The sequence below is a fragment of the Branchiostoma lanceolatum genome, chromosome 11 (assembly GCF_035083965.1).
Source record: "Branchiostoma lanceolatum isolate klBraLanc5 chromosome 11, klBraLanc5.hap2, whole genome shotgun sequence".
Lineage (NCBI taxonomy): Eukaryota > Metazoa > Chordata > Leptocardii > Amphioxiformes > Branchiostomatidae > Branchiostoma > Branchiostoma lanceolatum.
This window is the reverse complement of record NC_089732.1, coordinates 7858712-7873529: the sequence shown is the minus strand read 5'-3', so window position 1 is coordinate 7873529 and position 14818 is coordinate 7858712. Positions and strand designations below refer to the sequence as shown.

General features: G+C 40.8%; 1 protein-coding gene and 1 long non-coding RNA gene across 5 annotated transcripts in view; one reads left to right on the top strand and one right to left on the bottom strand.

The window, feature by feature from the left end:
- LOC136444186 (nuclear pore complex protein Nup155-like) overlaps nucleotides 1-14818 on the top strand; it is a 29062-nt gene that overhangs the window by 12296 nt on the left and 1948 nt on the right. For 2 of the 4 annotated variants that reach the window (XM_066441662.1, XM_066441661.1), the window contains exons 16-33: nucleotides 409-486; nucleotides 1060-1219; nucleotides 1724-1778; nucleotides 2098-2320; nucleotides 3116-3249; nucleotides 3600-3659; nucleotides 3812-3943; nucleotides 4457-4595; nucleotides 4856-4991; nucleotides 5517-5664; nucleotides 6159-6263; nucleotides 6776-6930; nucleotides 7559-7799; nucleotides 8334-8454; nucleotides 9298-9408; nucleotides 9861-9997; nucleotides 13035-13141; nucleotides 14017-14055. In XM_066441662.1, the coding sequence (XP_066297759.1) occupies nucleotides 409-486; nucleotides 1060-1219; nucleotides 1724-1778; nucleotides 2098-2320; nucleotides 3116-3249; nucleotides 3600-3659; nucleotides 3812-3943; nucleotides 4457-4595; nucleotides 4856-4991; nucleotides 5517-5664; nucleotides 6159-6263; nucleotides 6776-6930; nucleotides 7559-7799; nucleotides 8334-8454; nucleotides 9298-9408; nucleotides 9861-9997; nucleotides 13035-13141; nucleotides 14017-14055 (2281 nt within the window). The remainder of the gene's footprint in view (nucleotides 1-408; nucleotides 487-1059; nucleotides 1220-1723; nucleotides 1779-2097; nucleotides 2321-3115; nucleotides 3250-3599; nucleotides 3660-3811; nucleotides 3944-4456; nucleotides 4596-4855; nucleotides 4992-5516; nucleotides 5665-6158; nucleotides 6264-6775; nucleotides 6931-7558; nucleotides 7800-8333; nucleotides 8455-9297; nucleotides 9409-9860; nucleotides 9998-13034; nucleotides 13142-14016; nucleotides 14056-14818) is intronic. The other 2 variants (XM_066441663.1, XM_066441664.1) reach the window with 2 other exon arrangements.
- LOC136444188 (uncharacterized) lies at nucleotides 1784-4528 on the bottom strand. Its single transcript, XR_010757235.1, has 3 exons — nucleotides 4415-4528; nucleotides 3102-3954; nucleotides 1784-2301 (listed from the first exon to the last, which is right to left on the bottom strand). It is a non-coding gene; the product is annotated as an uncharacterized lncRNA (long non-coding RNA).

Here is a 14818-nt window from a genome sequence, read left to right as displayed (position 1 = left end):
ATATTGTGTCTTATGAATCCATATAATGTACTGACATCGTCTACAGAGTTATAGATGTAACTTGTCAATTATTATTACATGTGTAACAGCGTTATGTCTCAATAACTCTAAAGTTGTTTTCAGTACCATTCATAAAAGAACTTCTTCTGTGTCATTTGAATTCATATAATGTACTGACATCGTCTACAGAGTTATAGACGTATCTTCCACTTTTCAACTAGTAACATGTGTAACAGCATTATGTCTCAATAACTCTAAATTTGTTTTTAGTTCCTTGCACATGTCTTCTTTGTAATATTCAACTTTATACGTACATATCATGACCATTTCACTTGTCATGGTGGAAGTTCATTTTAGCTGTGAATAGAACAGCAGATGTATTTCTGTCATTCCTGCATGTTTATCCAGACATAGGAATGTCCCCGAGCCCCATGCCAGGTGCGCCCAGCCCTGTGCCAGGTCTGCAGACACCTGCTGCTTCCTCAGGTGGGTCAGGTGTTTATGTTGTTGTCGCCATTGTTGTTAGTTCCATTTGAGAACGCTTTGTCATCAGAAGTGTTGTATGTAGGGAAACACAATCAGCACCAGGGACAGGGAAACACAGTTAGCACCCGGGACAGGGAAACACAGTTAGCACCAGAGACAGGGAAACACAGTAGGCACCAAGGACAGTAACTTTGAAAATGTCAGAATAAGTGAAGAACAGCTAGAATAGGTAGATCAAATTTTGTGATTTTAGCTAGGTTTTCTAACCTTGTGTTGAGGGTGAAACTGGACTTAATTTGATGGTGGAATTTCCATAAAGGTTCATAATTCATGATGATTTTTTAATCTTTACTACTGTAAATCGATATTGCGGTTGGGGAAATAAGGAATAGTTCACTGCATTTAATTTCAACGGTGGTAACAAACATCACCTTCTCAAATGTTAGTGATCAAATATTTGCGATAAGGAAAGTTTAGCGGTTGACTAGGGACTGTTAAAGTAGCTTAAATTAGGTTACTGTTTACAAACCAAGAATTACAGTATCAGTTTTTACCTGTCCATGTTTTTCACAGCACTGTTCCAGAGCACACCCTCTGCATTTGTGACATCCACACCAGCCAATCATCAGCTCCCCTTCAGGTCACCTGACCCCAGCAGCACAGTCCTTGGTCCAGAGGTCAAGTTCTCAGGGAAACACAATGGCATCTGTCTGTACATGGCCAGGATTCTGGGGTATTAGTTCTGTCTTATTACGATAAACCCTTTAGTTTAAGCAAGAAAAAATTCTGCCCAATGGCTACAATGTTTTGTAATAACTGAAAAATGTATCATGATGATACAAAAGTTACACATGCAACTGGATAAGATTTGTAAACAGTCAGATGTTTCAGATAGCATCCTCTATGTTTTGTCAGTGACTATCTAGTGTGTACGATGTACCTTAACCAGACTGTATTGTGTACCTTATTACTCGAATGTGTAACCTTCATCGATGTAATGTATCATCATAATTTTACCTGGTTCTCCAATCCTTTCCTTAGTCACTGACGAAAGACAGCAGATGCTGTCTGAAAAGTCTGACTGTTTCAAAATTTTATACAGTTGCTTGAGTAACTATTTTTGGCTTATCTTATTACCTGTTTGTCTAACCTTCATCAGTGTATCATTATAATATGTTGTTATGATTTAAAGCTACTTTGTTTCTCATTTCTCAAATATAAAATGTGCCTTTCTCAGGCCATTGTGGGAGAGTCAGGCGGTGTTTGAGACTAAACAACAAGGTCAACAAATGGTCAGTAAATTTACTACATTTATTTTTATGACAAGATATACAGATAGCCGAGTCTTTCTGAATATCACTGTTATAAAACATATCAGTTGTTTTGATCTATCACTATGTTGTAAATAACAGGACATACAGAGATGATATGTTATACTGGAAGTCAAACTTTTCGCTCCCACTTTGTAAAGAGCAAGATATTACATAGATTAATCTTCTCCCTGCTACCTAACCAATAAGGAATTGGGTGCCAAACGGCTACTTCAGAGTGCTAGAGGTTTTAAACAGAACATTGTTCTTAACCCTGGTTGTAATGTCTTTATCACCCCAGTTATGCAGCACAGTGACAGGTGAGGGGCTGGGGTGGGTCCTGGACGAGCTACGTGGCCTGAGAGACTTCCTGGAGAAGAACGCGCTCTCCTCCGGTCCTGCCGCAGCCAACGGGTTCGGATCGCCCCGCAACATCCACCAGAGGATGCTGGGATTCCTGCGGCCGGACGCAGGTGTGTCAGGTGCGGGCCAGGTGCAGCAGCAGCTGCAGAGGAAGTACCAGAGTAAGGACATCACCTAGTCTGTTTTTCTGTACTATTTCTGATCATACCCTTCTTCTTGATCTGAAGGTGCAGAGTTCCAATCCTAGCTGTTGTTGCTTAGGCCACACCAATTTAATTTCTTGGTTAACAGATTTTTATTTTCAATTTTAGCAAAAAAAATCATGAAAACAGAAGGCAGGGGTGAAAACTTGCACCTGACCCTGTTCACTCCCTGAAATTGTGTGCACCAAAGTACAAACCTTCTTCTGATGTTCTGTTTTAATGTTGTTATTCCAATCTAGCATTTAAAATTTTTTTTTTTCATTCCGTTAACCAAGAAAATAAATTGGTGTGGCCTTACCTGAGAAGGAGAAGAATACTGTAAAGGTTGAAATTTTTCAAGTGGTTTATTTTTGCAGTTTTCAGGGTTAAGCTCTTTATGAACTTTTTTATTCTGTTAATTTTTATTGCATTTCACATTAGATACATAAACATATATTAACAACTCGTAAATACATAGATAAACATAATCCATGGATCCAATGGAAAGAAAAATACAGTAGAGTGACTTAAACATGGACTTAAAACCACTGCGGAAATGCTTGTTCTGTCTTCTGCCCACCTATCCCCTTCTTTCAACTGCAAACTAAAAACCACCGCAAACACTCCTTTCTCTCCTTACCACAAAATTAAATCCCTGCAAACTTAAAGGCATTGACAGTACTTTTTCTGCTACAAGCAAAGGTGTGTTAACATTATTTTCCATGTCTGTTTGTGGTGTATGGTCCCTGTTTTGAATTACTGTTGTATTTTCAGCTGAGGCCCAGGCTGCTGAGAAGGCCTCCCTTGTGCAGGTACAACAGTTGGTACATCGGACATGTGAGGTGTTGGGACTGTGGAGGGCTCTGTGTGAACACCCCTTCCAAGTCGTGGCTGCCGGACTACCCAAGGTATAACTGAAGGTTTAAAAAATGTTTAGTACTGAATAAAAAGACTCTTTGTACACAATCAAGTGATTTATTCAACCGACAGAATTGCCCTGAGGAAGGCAACAGATGGTCACCGAAATGTTGGTTCAACAAATAACTTGCTTGTGTACAAAGAATTCATTTAATCAGCGACGTACCAAACTGATAAAACTATTCTAGTACAGTTGACTAGTCTCTTTTTTCTTGAGACTGAATGTTAAGAGCTTACAGTGGATTAGGCTGTAGTGCAAGACTTTAAGATACGACAAAATTTCATGCAGTGGTTTTTGTACGTTTCTGGCTTTTGATGTCAATATTTGTGCTGCTACTAGGAGATGCAAAACCAACTCCGCGGTCTGAGGTTCAGGGATGTGATTGTGAATGGAAAGGAGGTAAGCATTCCTATCTCTAAGCATGCATATTTCCCAACAATTTTCTCTTTTGGTGTGGTAAGAATTCTTGTTTTGGTAAGAATTCTGTACCTAAAATTGAGACTTTAATAAAACCATTGGCCCTATGGATTGTTTGTTGTTTCATTGTACAGATCCTGAGTGCGCTCATCACGTGTTTGATCAACCGTTACCTTGGTGATGACGCAACAACAGACGCCATCAGCTCTCGACTCAGAGAGGTCTGCCCCTCTCTCTACAGCACTGAGGATGCAGTCTGCTCAAAGGTCTGTTTTCCCTTGTATTCATGAAATATAAGAAAGAGACTGGTCAACTTTTTCATGCGGGGTATGTCAGAAGTATGGAATAGAGTCAGACAAAACATTGGTCCCTACAAAGACCTCCTCACTACAGTAAAGAAAATAAAACTGAAATGGTACAGATACATGTCCCAGTCATCGGGACTAACCAAAACTATCATGCAAGGAACCTTCCAGGAAAGAGAGGTAGGCAATGGAAAGGATGGGAGGATAATATCAGAGAATGAACAGTCATAACACTTAGTAGTGAAACTCTAAGAAAAACAGAAAACTGAGAAGGGTGGAGAAGACTGGTTGCCAGATCTTCTGTTGTGTCCCAATGGTCAAATAGTTAGACTAAGGGATAGAAGAAGACTCAAGAGTGATGATATCACAGTTGTGCCTCCCTTTAGTCCAAAGATAGTGTTGAAAGTGTTACCAAGTAGATCTTTGACTGACCATTGGATACTGTGTTTTTCCTTGGCCCTGAATATTCTGCAGGCGAATGAGCTGCTACAGTCTGCCAGTAAAACCCAGTCCAGTGTTGACAGAATGAAGATGCTGAAGGAATCTCTGCAGCTCTACAGGCAGATCAGCAGCCAGATCAACCTGCCCATGGTCTGTGGGCAGTTCCAGCAGGGTAAAACCAGCTCGCCTCAAACCAGTTAGAACTAGTTTCAACTGGCTTATACTAGTTGGAACCACATTTGTTGAAATCTACAGGCACATTTAGCAGCTACATGTAGGTCAATCTGCCCATGGTTTTAAGATGTGGGCAATTCCAACAGGGTAAGACTGGCTTAAACCAGCTCTAAGTTAAAACCAACAGTAGGGAAGGATAAATGAACAAATATGAGTTTCCTGGGTGTCCAACCTTTGGTTTGCTGTTTCTCCATGTAGTACACTTCTATGACGGTGTGGTTGAGTTGAGCCTGAACTCTGCCCAGAGGAGAGATCCCCAGGGACTGGCCCTGCACCACTACAGGAGCGGGGAACCCCCGGAGGACACACAGGGCAGCATGGCCTTTACTGCAAGGTCAGGGCTTTTTCTAAACAGGAGAACAGGGGCGCTACATCCTTATACTTTCTGCCTGATTTTCTTAAATGAATTGAATTGAATTGAATTGAAATGCAACCACATTCCTAAATAGGAACCTCAGGTATAATCTCAGGATGGCTACGAGACACATTTTCAACCAAGCACACTAGGTCATCACACCCTACTCTTTGGATAAAAGGGTTCTTTTACATGCTTTTAGTTAGTTGACAAATATAGCTGCTCTAGAGACAGTGAGTGAATTCATTTTCCTCATCCTGTAGCTTACTCGTAAGCTCTGTACGGTTGCTCTATGAGTGTGATTCATGTTTTTAAATCAGCTTATTTCTTATGTGACCAATGGCCCTTTCTTTTAATGGTGTAAGATGTATAGTTTAGAAGCCATACTTTCAAGTTCCTCCTAGTGAGATAGCCTTTTGGTACAAAATTTGTGTATGTAAGGCAACTGGTAGAGTTTTAGAAATTAAAGACACAAAGCACTAACAATGTCCATGCTGTACATAGGTTGGAGTGCTACAAGTGTGTGACGGATGCCCTGGGCCAGTTGGTGACCATCTCCCAGGAGCACCCCGGCTCCCCCAGTGTGCCCAACAGACCCGGCCCCCCTCCCGACACCAGGGGCAGGCTCAGCGCTGTGGACGCTCAGCAGTATGTAAGTGGAACTTTTCCATTTAACTTTTCTAACAAAGCTTTTGGATTTAACTTATTATTTCACTCAAGCATCATAAAAACAGTGAGTTATCAAAGTCGTTAAACATAAAAAATTTCAGCCCATATAAGCATTAACAGTGACTTACTACAATGGCTGACACTGTACTTTTCTACACAATCTTGAGTACATGTTACTCTATTAACTGGCCAGAGGTCTCTGGCACTTCCGCAGTTTGCACCACTGTTGACTTAATGTTATTTGTTTTCTGTGGATCACAAAGAGTAGGATCTGAAAAGCAATGCTGTGGATGTCTTGTAAAAAGCTGTTGTTTTGTTGCCCTCAGGTTTTCTATGGATTACAATGAGTAGGTTCTATAAAGCGAGGATGTCTTTTGAGACGGTGTACATTTTGTTTACCTCAGGAGTTTTGTGGATCACCAGGCTTAGAAGCAATGTTGGATGTCCTGTAAAACGTTGTTAATTTATTACCCTCAGGTTGACCAGATGATGCGGCTGGCGCTGAAGTCGGAGGACGAGCTGTTCCACGTGGCACTGTACGACTGGCTGGTCAGCACAGGGCTGCAGGACAAACTACTGGAGGTGACTTCTACTGTTTTATTGTTTGAAAGGAGAATTAGCTACATCTTTCAGCCTTTGTGTGAACTAATGTAGAATTGTTCGCGGGAATTTAATTTCACGGTAAAGAGAAAATGGAGTGTTCGCGGTGGTTTTGAGCTCACGTTTGAAACATTAGTAGCGCTACAGTCACACAATGGAACGGCTTTTCACAGTGGTTTTAAGTTCGTGGTAAGGAGTTAGCCATGAAAACTGCAAACATAAAACCACGGCGAACATTTTTGCATTTACAGTATTTTTTTTGTCTGCACTGACAGTAGGAGATGAGCGTTCAGCCTAAGATCACCAAGACTAGTCTTAAAAGAGCATCAAGTAATTTGATGTAATAGAATCAAACACTGACAAGGGTGGTTATACCATTTGATGAATGCATACAGCTTGACTATTCCATTTTTGATCCTTGGAGTAAGATGTGGTACAATGTAAATTTTATGATTGTAACTATAGTGCTGTTCGATAACTTTTTGTCTCTTCAGATTTCGTCTCCCTACATCGAGCCCTACCTGACACGAGCGGCCCAGTACCAAGGAGACAACATTGCGACCTATGACCTTTTGTGGAAGTACCATGAAAAAAGCAGAAACTATTCAGCAGCTGCACAAATCCTGTCCAAACTGGCTGAACGCCACAGGTCAGTTTTAAATGCAATTTCATCATTCGTGTAAAAAGTCATCGTCATCTTTAACATTTCATGTGTTTATTTAAAGATTCCAGGCTTACACACATATTAAGCAAACCTGGAAGACTGTAACACCAGCCACTTCAAATTTACAAAGAAACCTAGATATCTCTAACTATAAAGCAAAGGTGTTATGGTATAAAAGAAAGTATGCTCTGTGGAAAGACACATGAAACTTCAGTGTACATTCAGCAATGAGCAGAAAGATCTGTGTTATAATTGAAAGCATGCTCTTTAAAGGATATCTGAAACTTAACTGTACATTCAGCAGTGAGCACAAATATCTGGCTTAAAGTCACCAGTGAACATTATTACAGGTCTCTGGAGTGTGTTGAATGGATTATTGTGTTTAACCGGGAGCAATGCTGTAGGAACACCTTCACTAAATAGCTTCAAAGAACGATTGCAGTCAGATGTGCAAAAGTTAGGTGTGACAGGCTAGTCAGTGTAATATAACCAGCTGCTACCGCGCCACATGCCTGCGAAGCTGGTGTTTTACGCCGAAGGGCAGTTATACCGGCTATACAGATACAGATACAGAATGCCCTAAGATTTCTCTTTGACCTGAATCTGCCTACAGCACTGATGTGGACCTGAAGCAGAGGATCGAGTATCTCTCCCGCGCCGCCATGTGCGCCAAGAGCAGTACGCAGGCAGGGGGCGCCGCTGACGGGGAGTTCCTGCACGAGCTGGAGGAGAAGCTGGAGGTAGCCAGGCTCCAGGTGCAGGTGTGCGAGGCCCTGGCCAGGGGTGGCTCCAGGCTATCCCGGGGACAAGAGGCACTGGGGCAGCTCAATGCTGAACTGGTCGACATTACAAGGGTAGGTCTCTTCAAGGGTGGGGTAAGGCCTAGAGGGAAATCTTTGAATAGTTTCATCAGGTTGGTAAGTCACTGAATGAAAAGTCTCTTTGTACATAACCAAGTGATTTGCCAAATGACAGTTACTCAAGCAACTGAAGTATGGTCTTGTTGAAATAATTTTGTTAAAAATAGCGATTTCATTTATTCATTTATCTATGAATCTTTAGGGTGGTCCCTTCAGTTAACCTGGTAACTGATTTCCAAGAGAGCCGTTACAAAATCGTAACAAGTCAAGATACAAAAAAGGTTTACTGTAAATGCAGAAATGTTTGCGGGGATTTGATTTTGAGAAAGGGAGAAAGCTGAGTTCACATTTGAAACAATAGTAGTGCTACAGTCACACAATGGAACGGCTTTTCACGGTTTTAAGTTGGCGGTAAAGTGTTCACCGCGAATATAAAACCACTGCGAACATTTCTGCATTTACAGTCCTTAACATAGGATGAATGAATGAATGATGCAAAGCTGACTGAGTCCTCTGCCTCCTGCACAGCTGTATGGCGACTTTGCCGACCCGTTCAGACTGTCGGAGTGTAAGCTGGCCATCATCCACTGTGCGGGGCACCATGACCCAACCCTGGTGGAGAGTCTGTGGCAGGAGATTGTACAGAAAGGTTTGAACTGTTTCCCTATCCTCTATAACTGTCTGTTGTAATACTAGGTAGGTGTTATGCAATTAGATTGCTCCAATCATTATTACTGTTTGATGTTTCTCAAATCATAATAATTTGTTGATTGTACTAAAATGCAAAATGTAAGCTGCAGGATGTATCCAGCATTAAATTTCTGTCCTGTTGCGGTGGTGTCTTAATCTTTTGCAGGCCTTGGAAGGAATTAACCATGATTGATATTTGGGGCGTTGTAAAGGAAAAGGCAAAGTTCAATAATTCAATTGGAATTTGGAGGCCTATCTTGTTGATTTGTTGAATCTGACATTTTATGCTTACGAAACTATATTCTCCTGTCATGAAGTTCAGTTTTTTTGGGACGGACGGGGTAAAAATTTTGTCTTTCCCAACAAGCAAACTTCGGTCTTGGGATGGAGGGACGGGAGATATCCCTGCTTAGATGTTTTGTCATTAAAGACCTTGTCAAAACGAATTAATCAAATAAAGAGGTTCTTGTCAGTTACCACATGGGAAGTCTTTTTACTGGAGAATTGTTAAGATGGTGTTAAGAGGACAGAGATGTAAAAAGAATCTTCAACTGGACGCCTAAAAAGAAAAGGCCAGCAGGCAGACCAAGAAAGAGGTGGCTAGACCAAATCGTTGAAATTACCAGAAGAGAAGAACCAAACTTCCAAGTAGTGAAGAAAATGACTGAGGATAGAGCAGTATGGAGAGAGTTCACTATGAGGCTTACAACTTACAGGCCATTGGCCTAAAGGCGTCAGGATGAGAAAGGTGAGAAAGAAAGGTGATACCTAATTATTAACAGGTGTTGTTATGACTTTTCAGAGCTGTCAGAGTCAGCAGGAAGTCCAGCCGACACACGTATGACTATGTTGGGAAATAAACTAGTGAAGCTGGGCAGAACATACGCCTCTTCCGATAGGTTCTTCCCACTGGGTAAGGTTCAACACTTCTTTTACAATTGTATAATGCTTCATAGATTAAAGTACAGCTTATGGATTTGAATGAAAGTTTGAACTGAAACCATTAGCTACATGGTTATCTTGAATTGAGAATGAGATGTTTTTCATTTTGAAAAATAAGGAAGGGGGAGGCAAGAAAATTTTTACCTCCACTTTTTATTTTTGTCAACATACATGTTGCAGGTTGCATTGTCATCAAGATAGATATTAGAAGGAGTTACAAAAATGAGATGCTACCTGAAACATCTGACCATTTCCTAAATAACATAACATAACATAGTGTTCGGATAGGAAAAATCTATCCAGTTGCTTGAGTAATAGTACCTTGCGTATCTTATGGATGTCTAACCTTCATCGATGAAAATAAGATTATATTATAAAGATGAAATTTTGAAAATGAATGTTTTCACTTTTTGTCTTCTTCAGCTTTCTTGGTGAAACTGTTGGAGAGGAAGGTTCTAGAGCTGGGCTTTGAGCAGGAGTGGGCCTTTTCCACCCTCCTGAACATACCTGTACCAGTCTCCAAACTACTCACCATCTACGACAGACTCTTCAAGGCAAAGGTAGGGGAACAGGAAAGCCATTTCTGATATTATAAACAGATGATAGAATATCATTTTACGCAAAAGAACCCAACACACTAATCAAGGAGAGTAGAGGTGACCCGGTGTGCTTGGCTGAAACAAAACGCGAGCCGTGGCGAAGCTGCATTGCACTACCACTAGCTACTTGAAAAAGCATTATGCTTCACCTCAATTGAGGATGCCTGCTTTACTTTACCTGATCTGTTATAGAATATTTCCCAATCCAGCTTTTCCAGAAATGTTATCCCTTAGTCCCCACTTGCAGAGAAGGGAGCATTGAAGCCTTGTTTACTAAAGATGCTTATTTTGTAGCAGTGTTGCAGTTCTTCCAGAACATGCTAGGGGACTCTCAAGAATGTAGTGTTATGTTTAGTCCACATGAATTTATTTCCTTGTCTGCTTTTGCTAGGCAAGCCAGAAAACCAGAAAATCTTGAACCATGTCCTGGAAAAGTTTGGCAAAAATAGTATGCTATTTGTTAATCCTTGTACCTTATCCCCACATTAAAGCCCGCACCCTGTTGTGTACAGGATAGTTTGCCTGATTAAACTGAGCTTTGTAAAGTTAGTGTTAGATGTACAAATGCATCAGGTGATATTTCCACATTATGACGCAAGACTTAATGATAGTGAAAATAGCAAAGAATAGGTTCAATCTATGAAATCATTTGACTTCGTCATATGCATAAGTTATATTCATGACTTGTATGATGTATATGGTAGTGATTGTCACATATTTTCCAATCCCCTGTGGGACTTGGTGTATGTGACAGGAATCCAGAAGTGGCTTGACTAATGTAGTCAGTGTCAGAATAACCTTCAAAGTCATGTACAGCACACAAAATTAATGCTAGCCGTACTGTACAGGACCAAGATGTACCTGAGTGCTGTAGCAGATACCGTCGGCCATTCATAAATGTTCCATCCTCTTGTAAGACTGTAATCAGGTTCTTAGCCCTTCCTTCATCCGTGCCAAATGAACCACCCTCAGATCTTTTGATACGGCATTCCCAACTGGACTCCCCGGTCTAAACTAGACACTATAGTCGTCACGGACACTTTATCATAGTTAAGGGAACAATGGTGAGGTATCGAGTGGGTGTGCAGACTCACATGTAGCTCAGTCTCCTTTTGTTACGAAGTTTCTCCGAGAAAAGTGATTGTAAATCAAATGACATTGGAGCTACAAGTAGATCTGACTGCCATTCTTCAAGACTGCAGGAGACGTAATTTCTGGTGCATCATCCAGTTAGAAATCAGACCTCTTTGTCCATTAAACGCATTCGAAGTTCACAGGTGCTATTACTAACTCTTATCCCTCTATGGAGCCAGCAAGAAGAAGCCGGGATAAAACAGTGGGAGGTCTTCAAAGTGTATCATTAACAGCCCCGGCTTTCTCCAATCTCTCATGTCACTTATTTCAAGGTGGCAGCATAATGATATACTGTAACTGCAGAAATGTTCATGGTGGTATTATGTTCACGGTTTTCATGTGAACTCTTTACCGCAAACTTAAAACAACCGCGAAAAGCCGTTCCATTGTGTGACTGTAGCGCTACTGCAGGTACATGTATTGTTTAAAATATGAACTCAAAACTGCCGCAAACACTCCATTTTCTCCCTACCACGAAATCAGATCCCCGCAAACATTTCTGCATGTACAGTAATGTCACGGGTTATGGAGTACAGCCAGCGAAATGAGCTGGTCGCTTTGAATTACACGGGGAAGATTTTGCTAGGCTTTGCAGCTGTAAAAGACGAGAACCTCCAACAATACTAAGATCAGATTCACTCTGCATTAACCTTCCGCACTCTGAAGTAGCCTATTGGTTACAGAGTTAGGCAGCGGGGAAAAGGTAAAAAGATTTGGAAATATGTATGACTGAATTCTTTCATTAATGTTCGCAGAGCAAGTGGAAAACTGGCTATAGCTTAGAGAGTGCTTTAATTTATACATGATTGTATATGCAACCACTTTGTTCTGTGGCCTTCCAAAAACTTATGCAGGCGTCAATGATATAAAGGAATACAGCAAGGAATGAGTCACATGCATGTGCACGCACAGATACCTTCAGCATCAAATTGAACACCGTAGGCGTAAACATCACCAATGTCACCTTACTCAGTATGCGAGGGAAGTTCAGCGACCTCATGGGTAGTTACACAAGAAGTGCAGAAAACACTTTGGCAGATGTGAGAGCCTGCTCTCCTGGTCCTAAAGCCTGCAATTTGTCTCCTGACTCGATGTACTGGGAACTCAGCCAGAGCAGCAGTAATACACGGGGATAAATGCAGATGTAGGAAACAGACTGGAGATAAGATAAGAGGATTCCTGGAACCTAAGTTGCGTAACCAGGTGCAGGATTAGATAGGGCGACACCTGTGGGCCCAAGGTTGGCTGGGAGACAACTTATTGAAATCTTGTCCTGAAACAAAAAATGAATATATTTAATGTCAGTTTTGGGGACACTCTAGTCTAGAGGCCATTGTTTGGAAAGACTACAGTGTAAGTAATACAGAAGGCTCTTTATCTGATGCTAGGGCATATCCAGTTCTTTGTAAAGTAGATCAGTAGATATGAATGACAAGATAAAGAGAGAGAGATAGGGCCACAGAGGCTGTGGTTTGCACAAAAAGTTTTGACAAGAAAAGTTTTTTAAGGCACTTTCACCAAAACTCAAGACCATTGAACAATTTCTACAGGAAAATGTTACCAAAGACTGTAGCTTTTGTTTCAGCTGTCCCAACAAGCAAATTCTGACCCAAGACAGAGGGTTCTGGCGACAGCCCTGATCTAGATGTTAACTGCATGCTAAATGTACTGAGGCCCTGGGGCAAAGACTTGAACCTCTCCTGGCTTTTGTGAAAGCTATAAGAAAGTAGAAAAATGAATGGAATGGGGGAAAGAAGAGGACAATTTGTGCACACCCAATGGTGTACTGTGAAATGGAAAATGACACCAAACTATATGGATTTACCTTGTAACCTGGGATGTTATTTTATCAACTTTGTTACAGGACCCGTGTTGGCAGGCAGCAAGGCGTCCGCTCCATGTACTGGAGGCCATCTTCCTACTACTGACTAAATATGCCACGGAGCCTTCACTTGTACCAGCTTATGAAAGGTAATGGTTCTTTCACAGTGTTATTATATTTCTCCTGTAGCATGCAGCTGGATAAGGTGAAATTTGTTATGGGTTCGCTCACTGAATGTTTTGACAGAACATATTATACATTATTCATATTTAGTCTTCCAACAGAAAATGAGTAAGGATTGAACAAAGGTGTTCAGATATAGCTATTGATCAATACCATTTATATTCACAGCCTCCAAATGTCATTTCAGTTCTTTCTTTACCATGTATACACTGTCAGTCATCTTTAATGCAGTCAGTAAACTGCCATGCCCAGGACGCTAAGTCTGTTCATGTCAACCTTGACCTTAAACTTATCTTCCTTTAGTAGCAATCCCTGACCCCACCCCAAGGGTCCGCACTACCTACTCACACAGAATGATATATTTTCAAATGTATTATGTCCTCTGGAACTTTGCCCACCTTTTAAGGATAACAAAGGAATGATATACAATGCCATTGGGTTTATACACAGATCAGTGATGGCTTTTAAAGCATTTTCAGCTCAGGCGTGGTCCAGATGTTGTCTAGTGATAACAGTAGACCAGGACTTGATATGTCAAAAGTATTAGAGTATGATACAAGCAGGGGCCATATGATATCCTAGTGACTTTGAATTTGCTTATAACTCATGGGAAGTGCTACTGTGCTCAACAATATATTTATAGATAAGCTTTTGTTACTTTGCCCTTGAGCAGTCACTTTTGAGTAAAGAAAATAATTATTTTTATTGTTTTACATGAAATATAACCATTGTTTGGCATTGTCAGTGCTGTGTTTAAGCTAAAAGTTAATCGTCAGAGGTTAATTCTGAAGATCTTTTGTTCAGCCTGACTTAAGTTTGGAACATCATTTATTCCTTTCAGAAAGCCACTGTTGGGTGGAAGTTACGTCAAGAACCAGAGGTAACCTTAGCCACCCAAAGAAGTTGCAATTCATATTCCTTGCTTTTCTATGGTGTTCACATCCTCTTGGAACCCAGCTGTTCAAATGGATCATGCTTCTTTTCCAGTCCTTTTTGATTGCTGTATTTCTTCTGTAATCTCTGTTTTCTTCCAGAGATCGCCCTGATGTCTTGTCTGCTTGGCCTTGTGCTACCTGTTTTTCTCCAATGTCTGACATCTGCTTGGTTTCTTCCTTGTTCCAGGTTTAATGCTGCTCTGAAAGGAACCTGAGTCTGTCTGTTGTTGAAGCCTGATTTAAAGATGAATACAGATTCTGTACTATCAAATCTGTTTTGATGGAAAACTGTAATGCACTTCTACTACATTTGTTGTATTTGCAAGACATTTGGACATTTTCTGCATATGAGATAATTTGCTTATGTTTATGAAGAATTGTGTCTACTCATTCCCAGCAAGATACTAGTATTCGACAATCAAAAAAAGTCACGTACTGCTTGACACTAAAGTCTTATAAAAATGAAAAGTTTTAGTTAGAGGAAATTTGTAGATGATACCTAACAAATTTGAGGACTGATTTCTGTGATGGTAGCCCAGCAAGAATGAAAACAAGAATATCAAATCATTAATTGTAATAAACAGGCAATCCGCTCGACTAGGGTCTGTCCTTCTTTCACAGAAGGAACGCATGGCTTTAAGAACTGCCCTCCTTCTTTCTCCAGCCCTTCAATCCCAGATTCATCTCAACCCCCTTCTTAGCTCACTG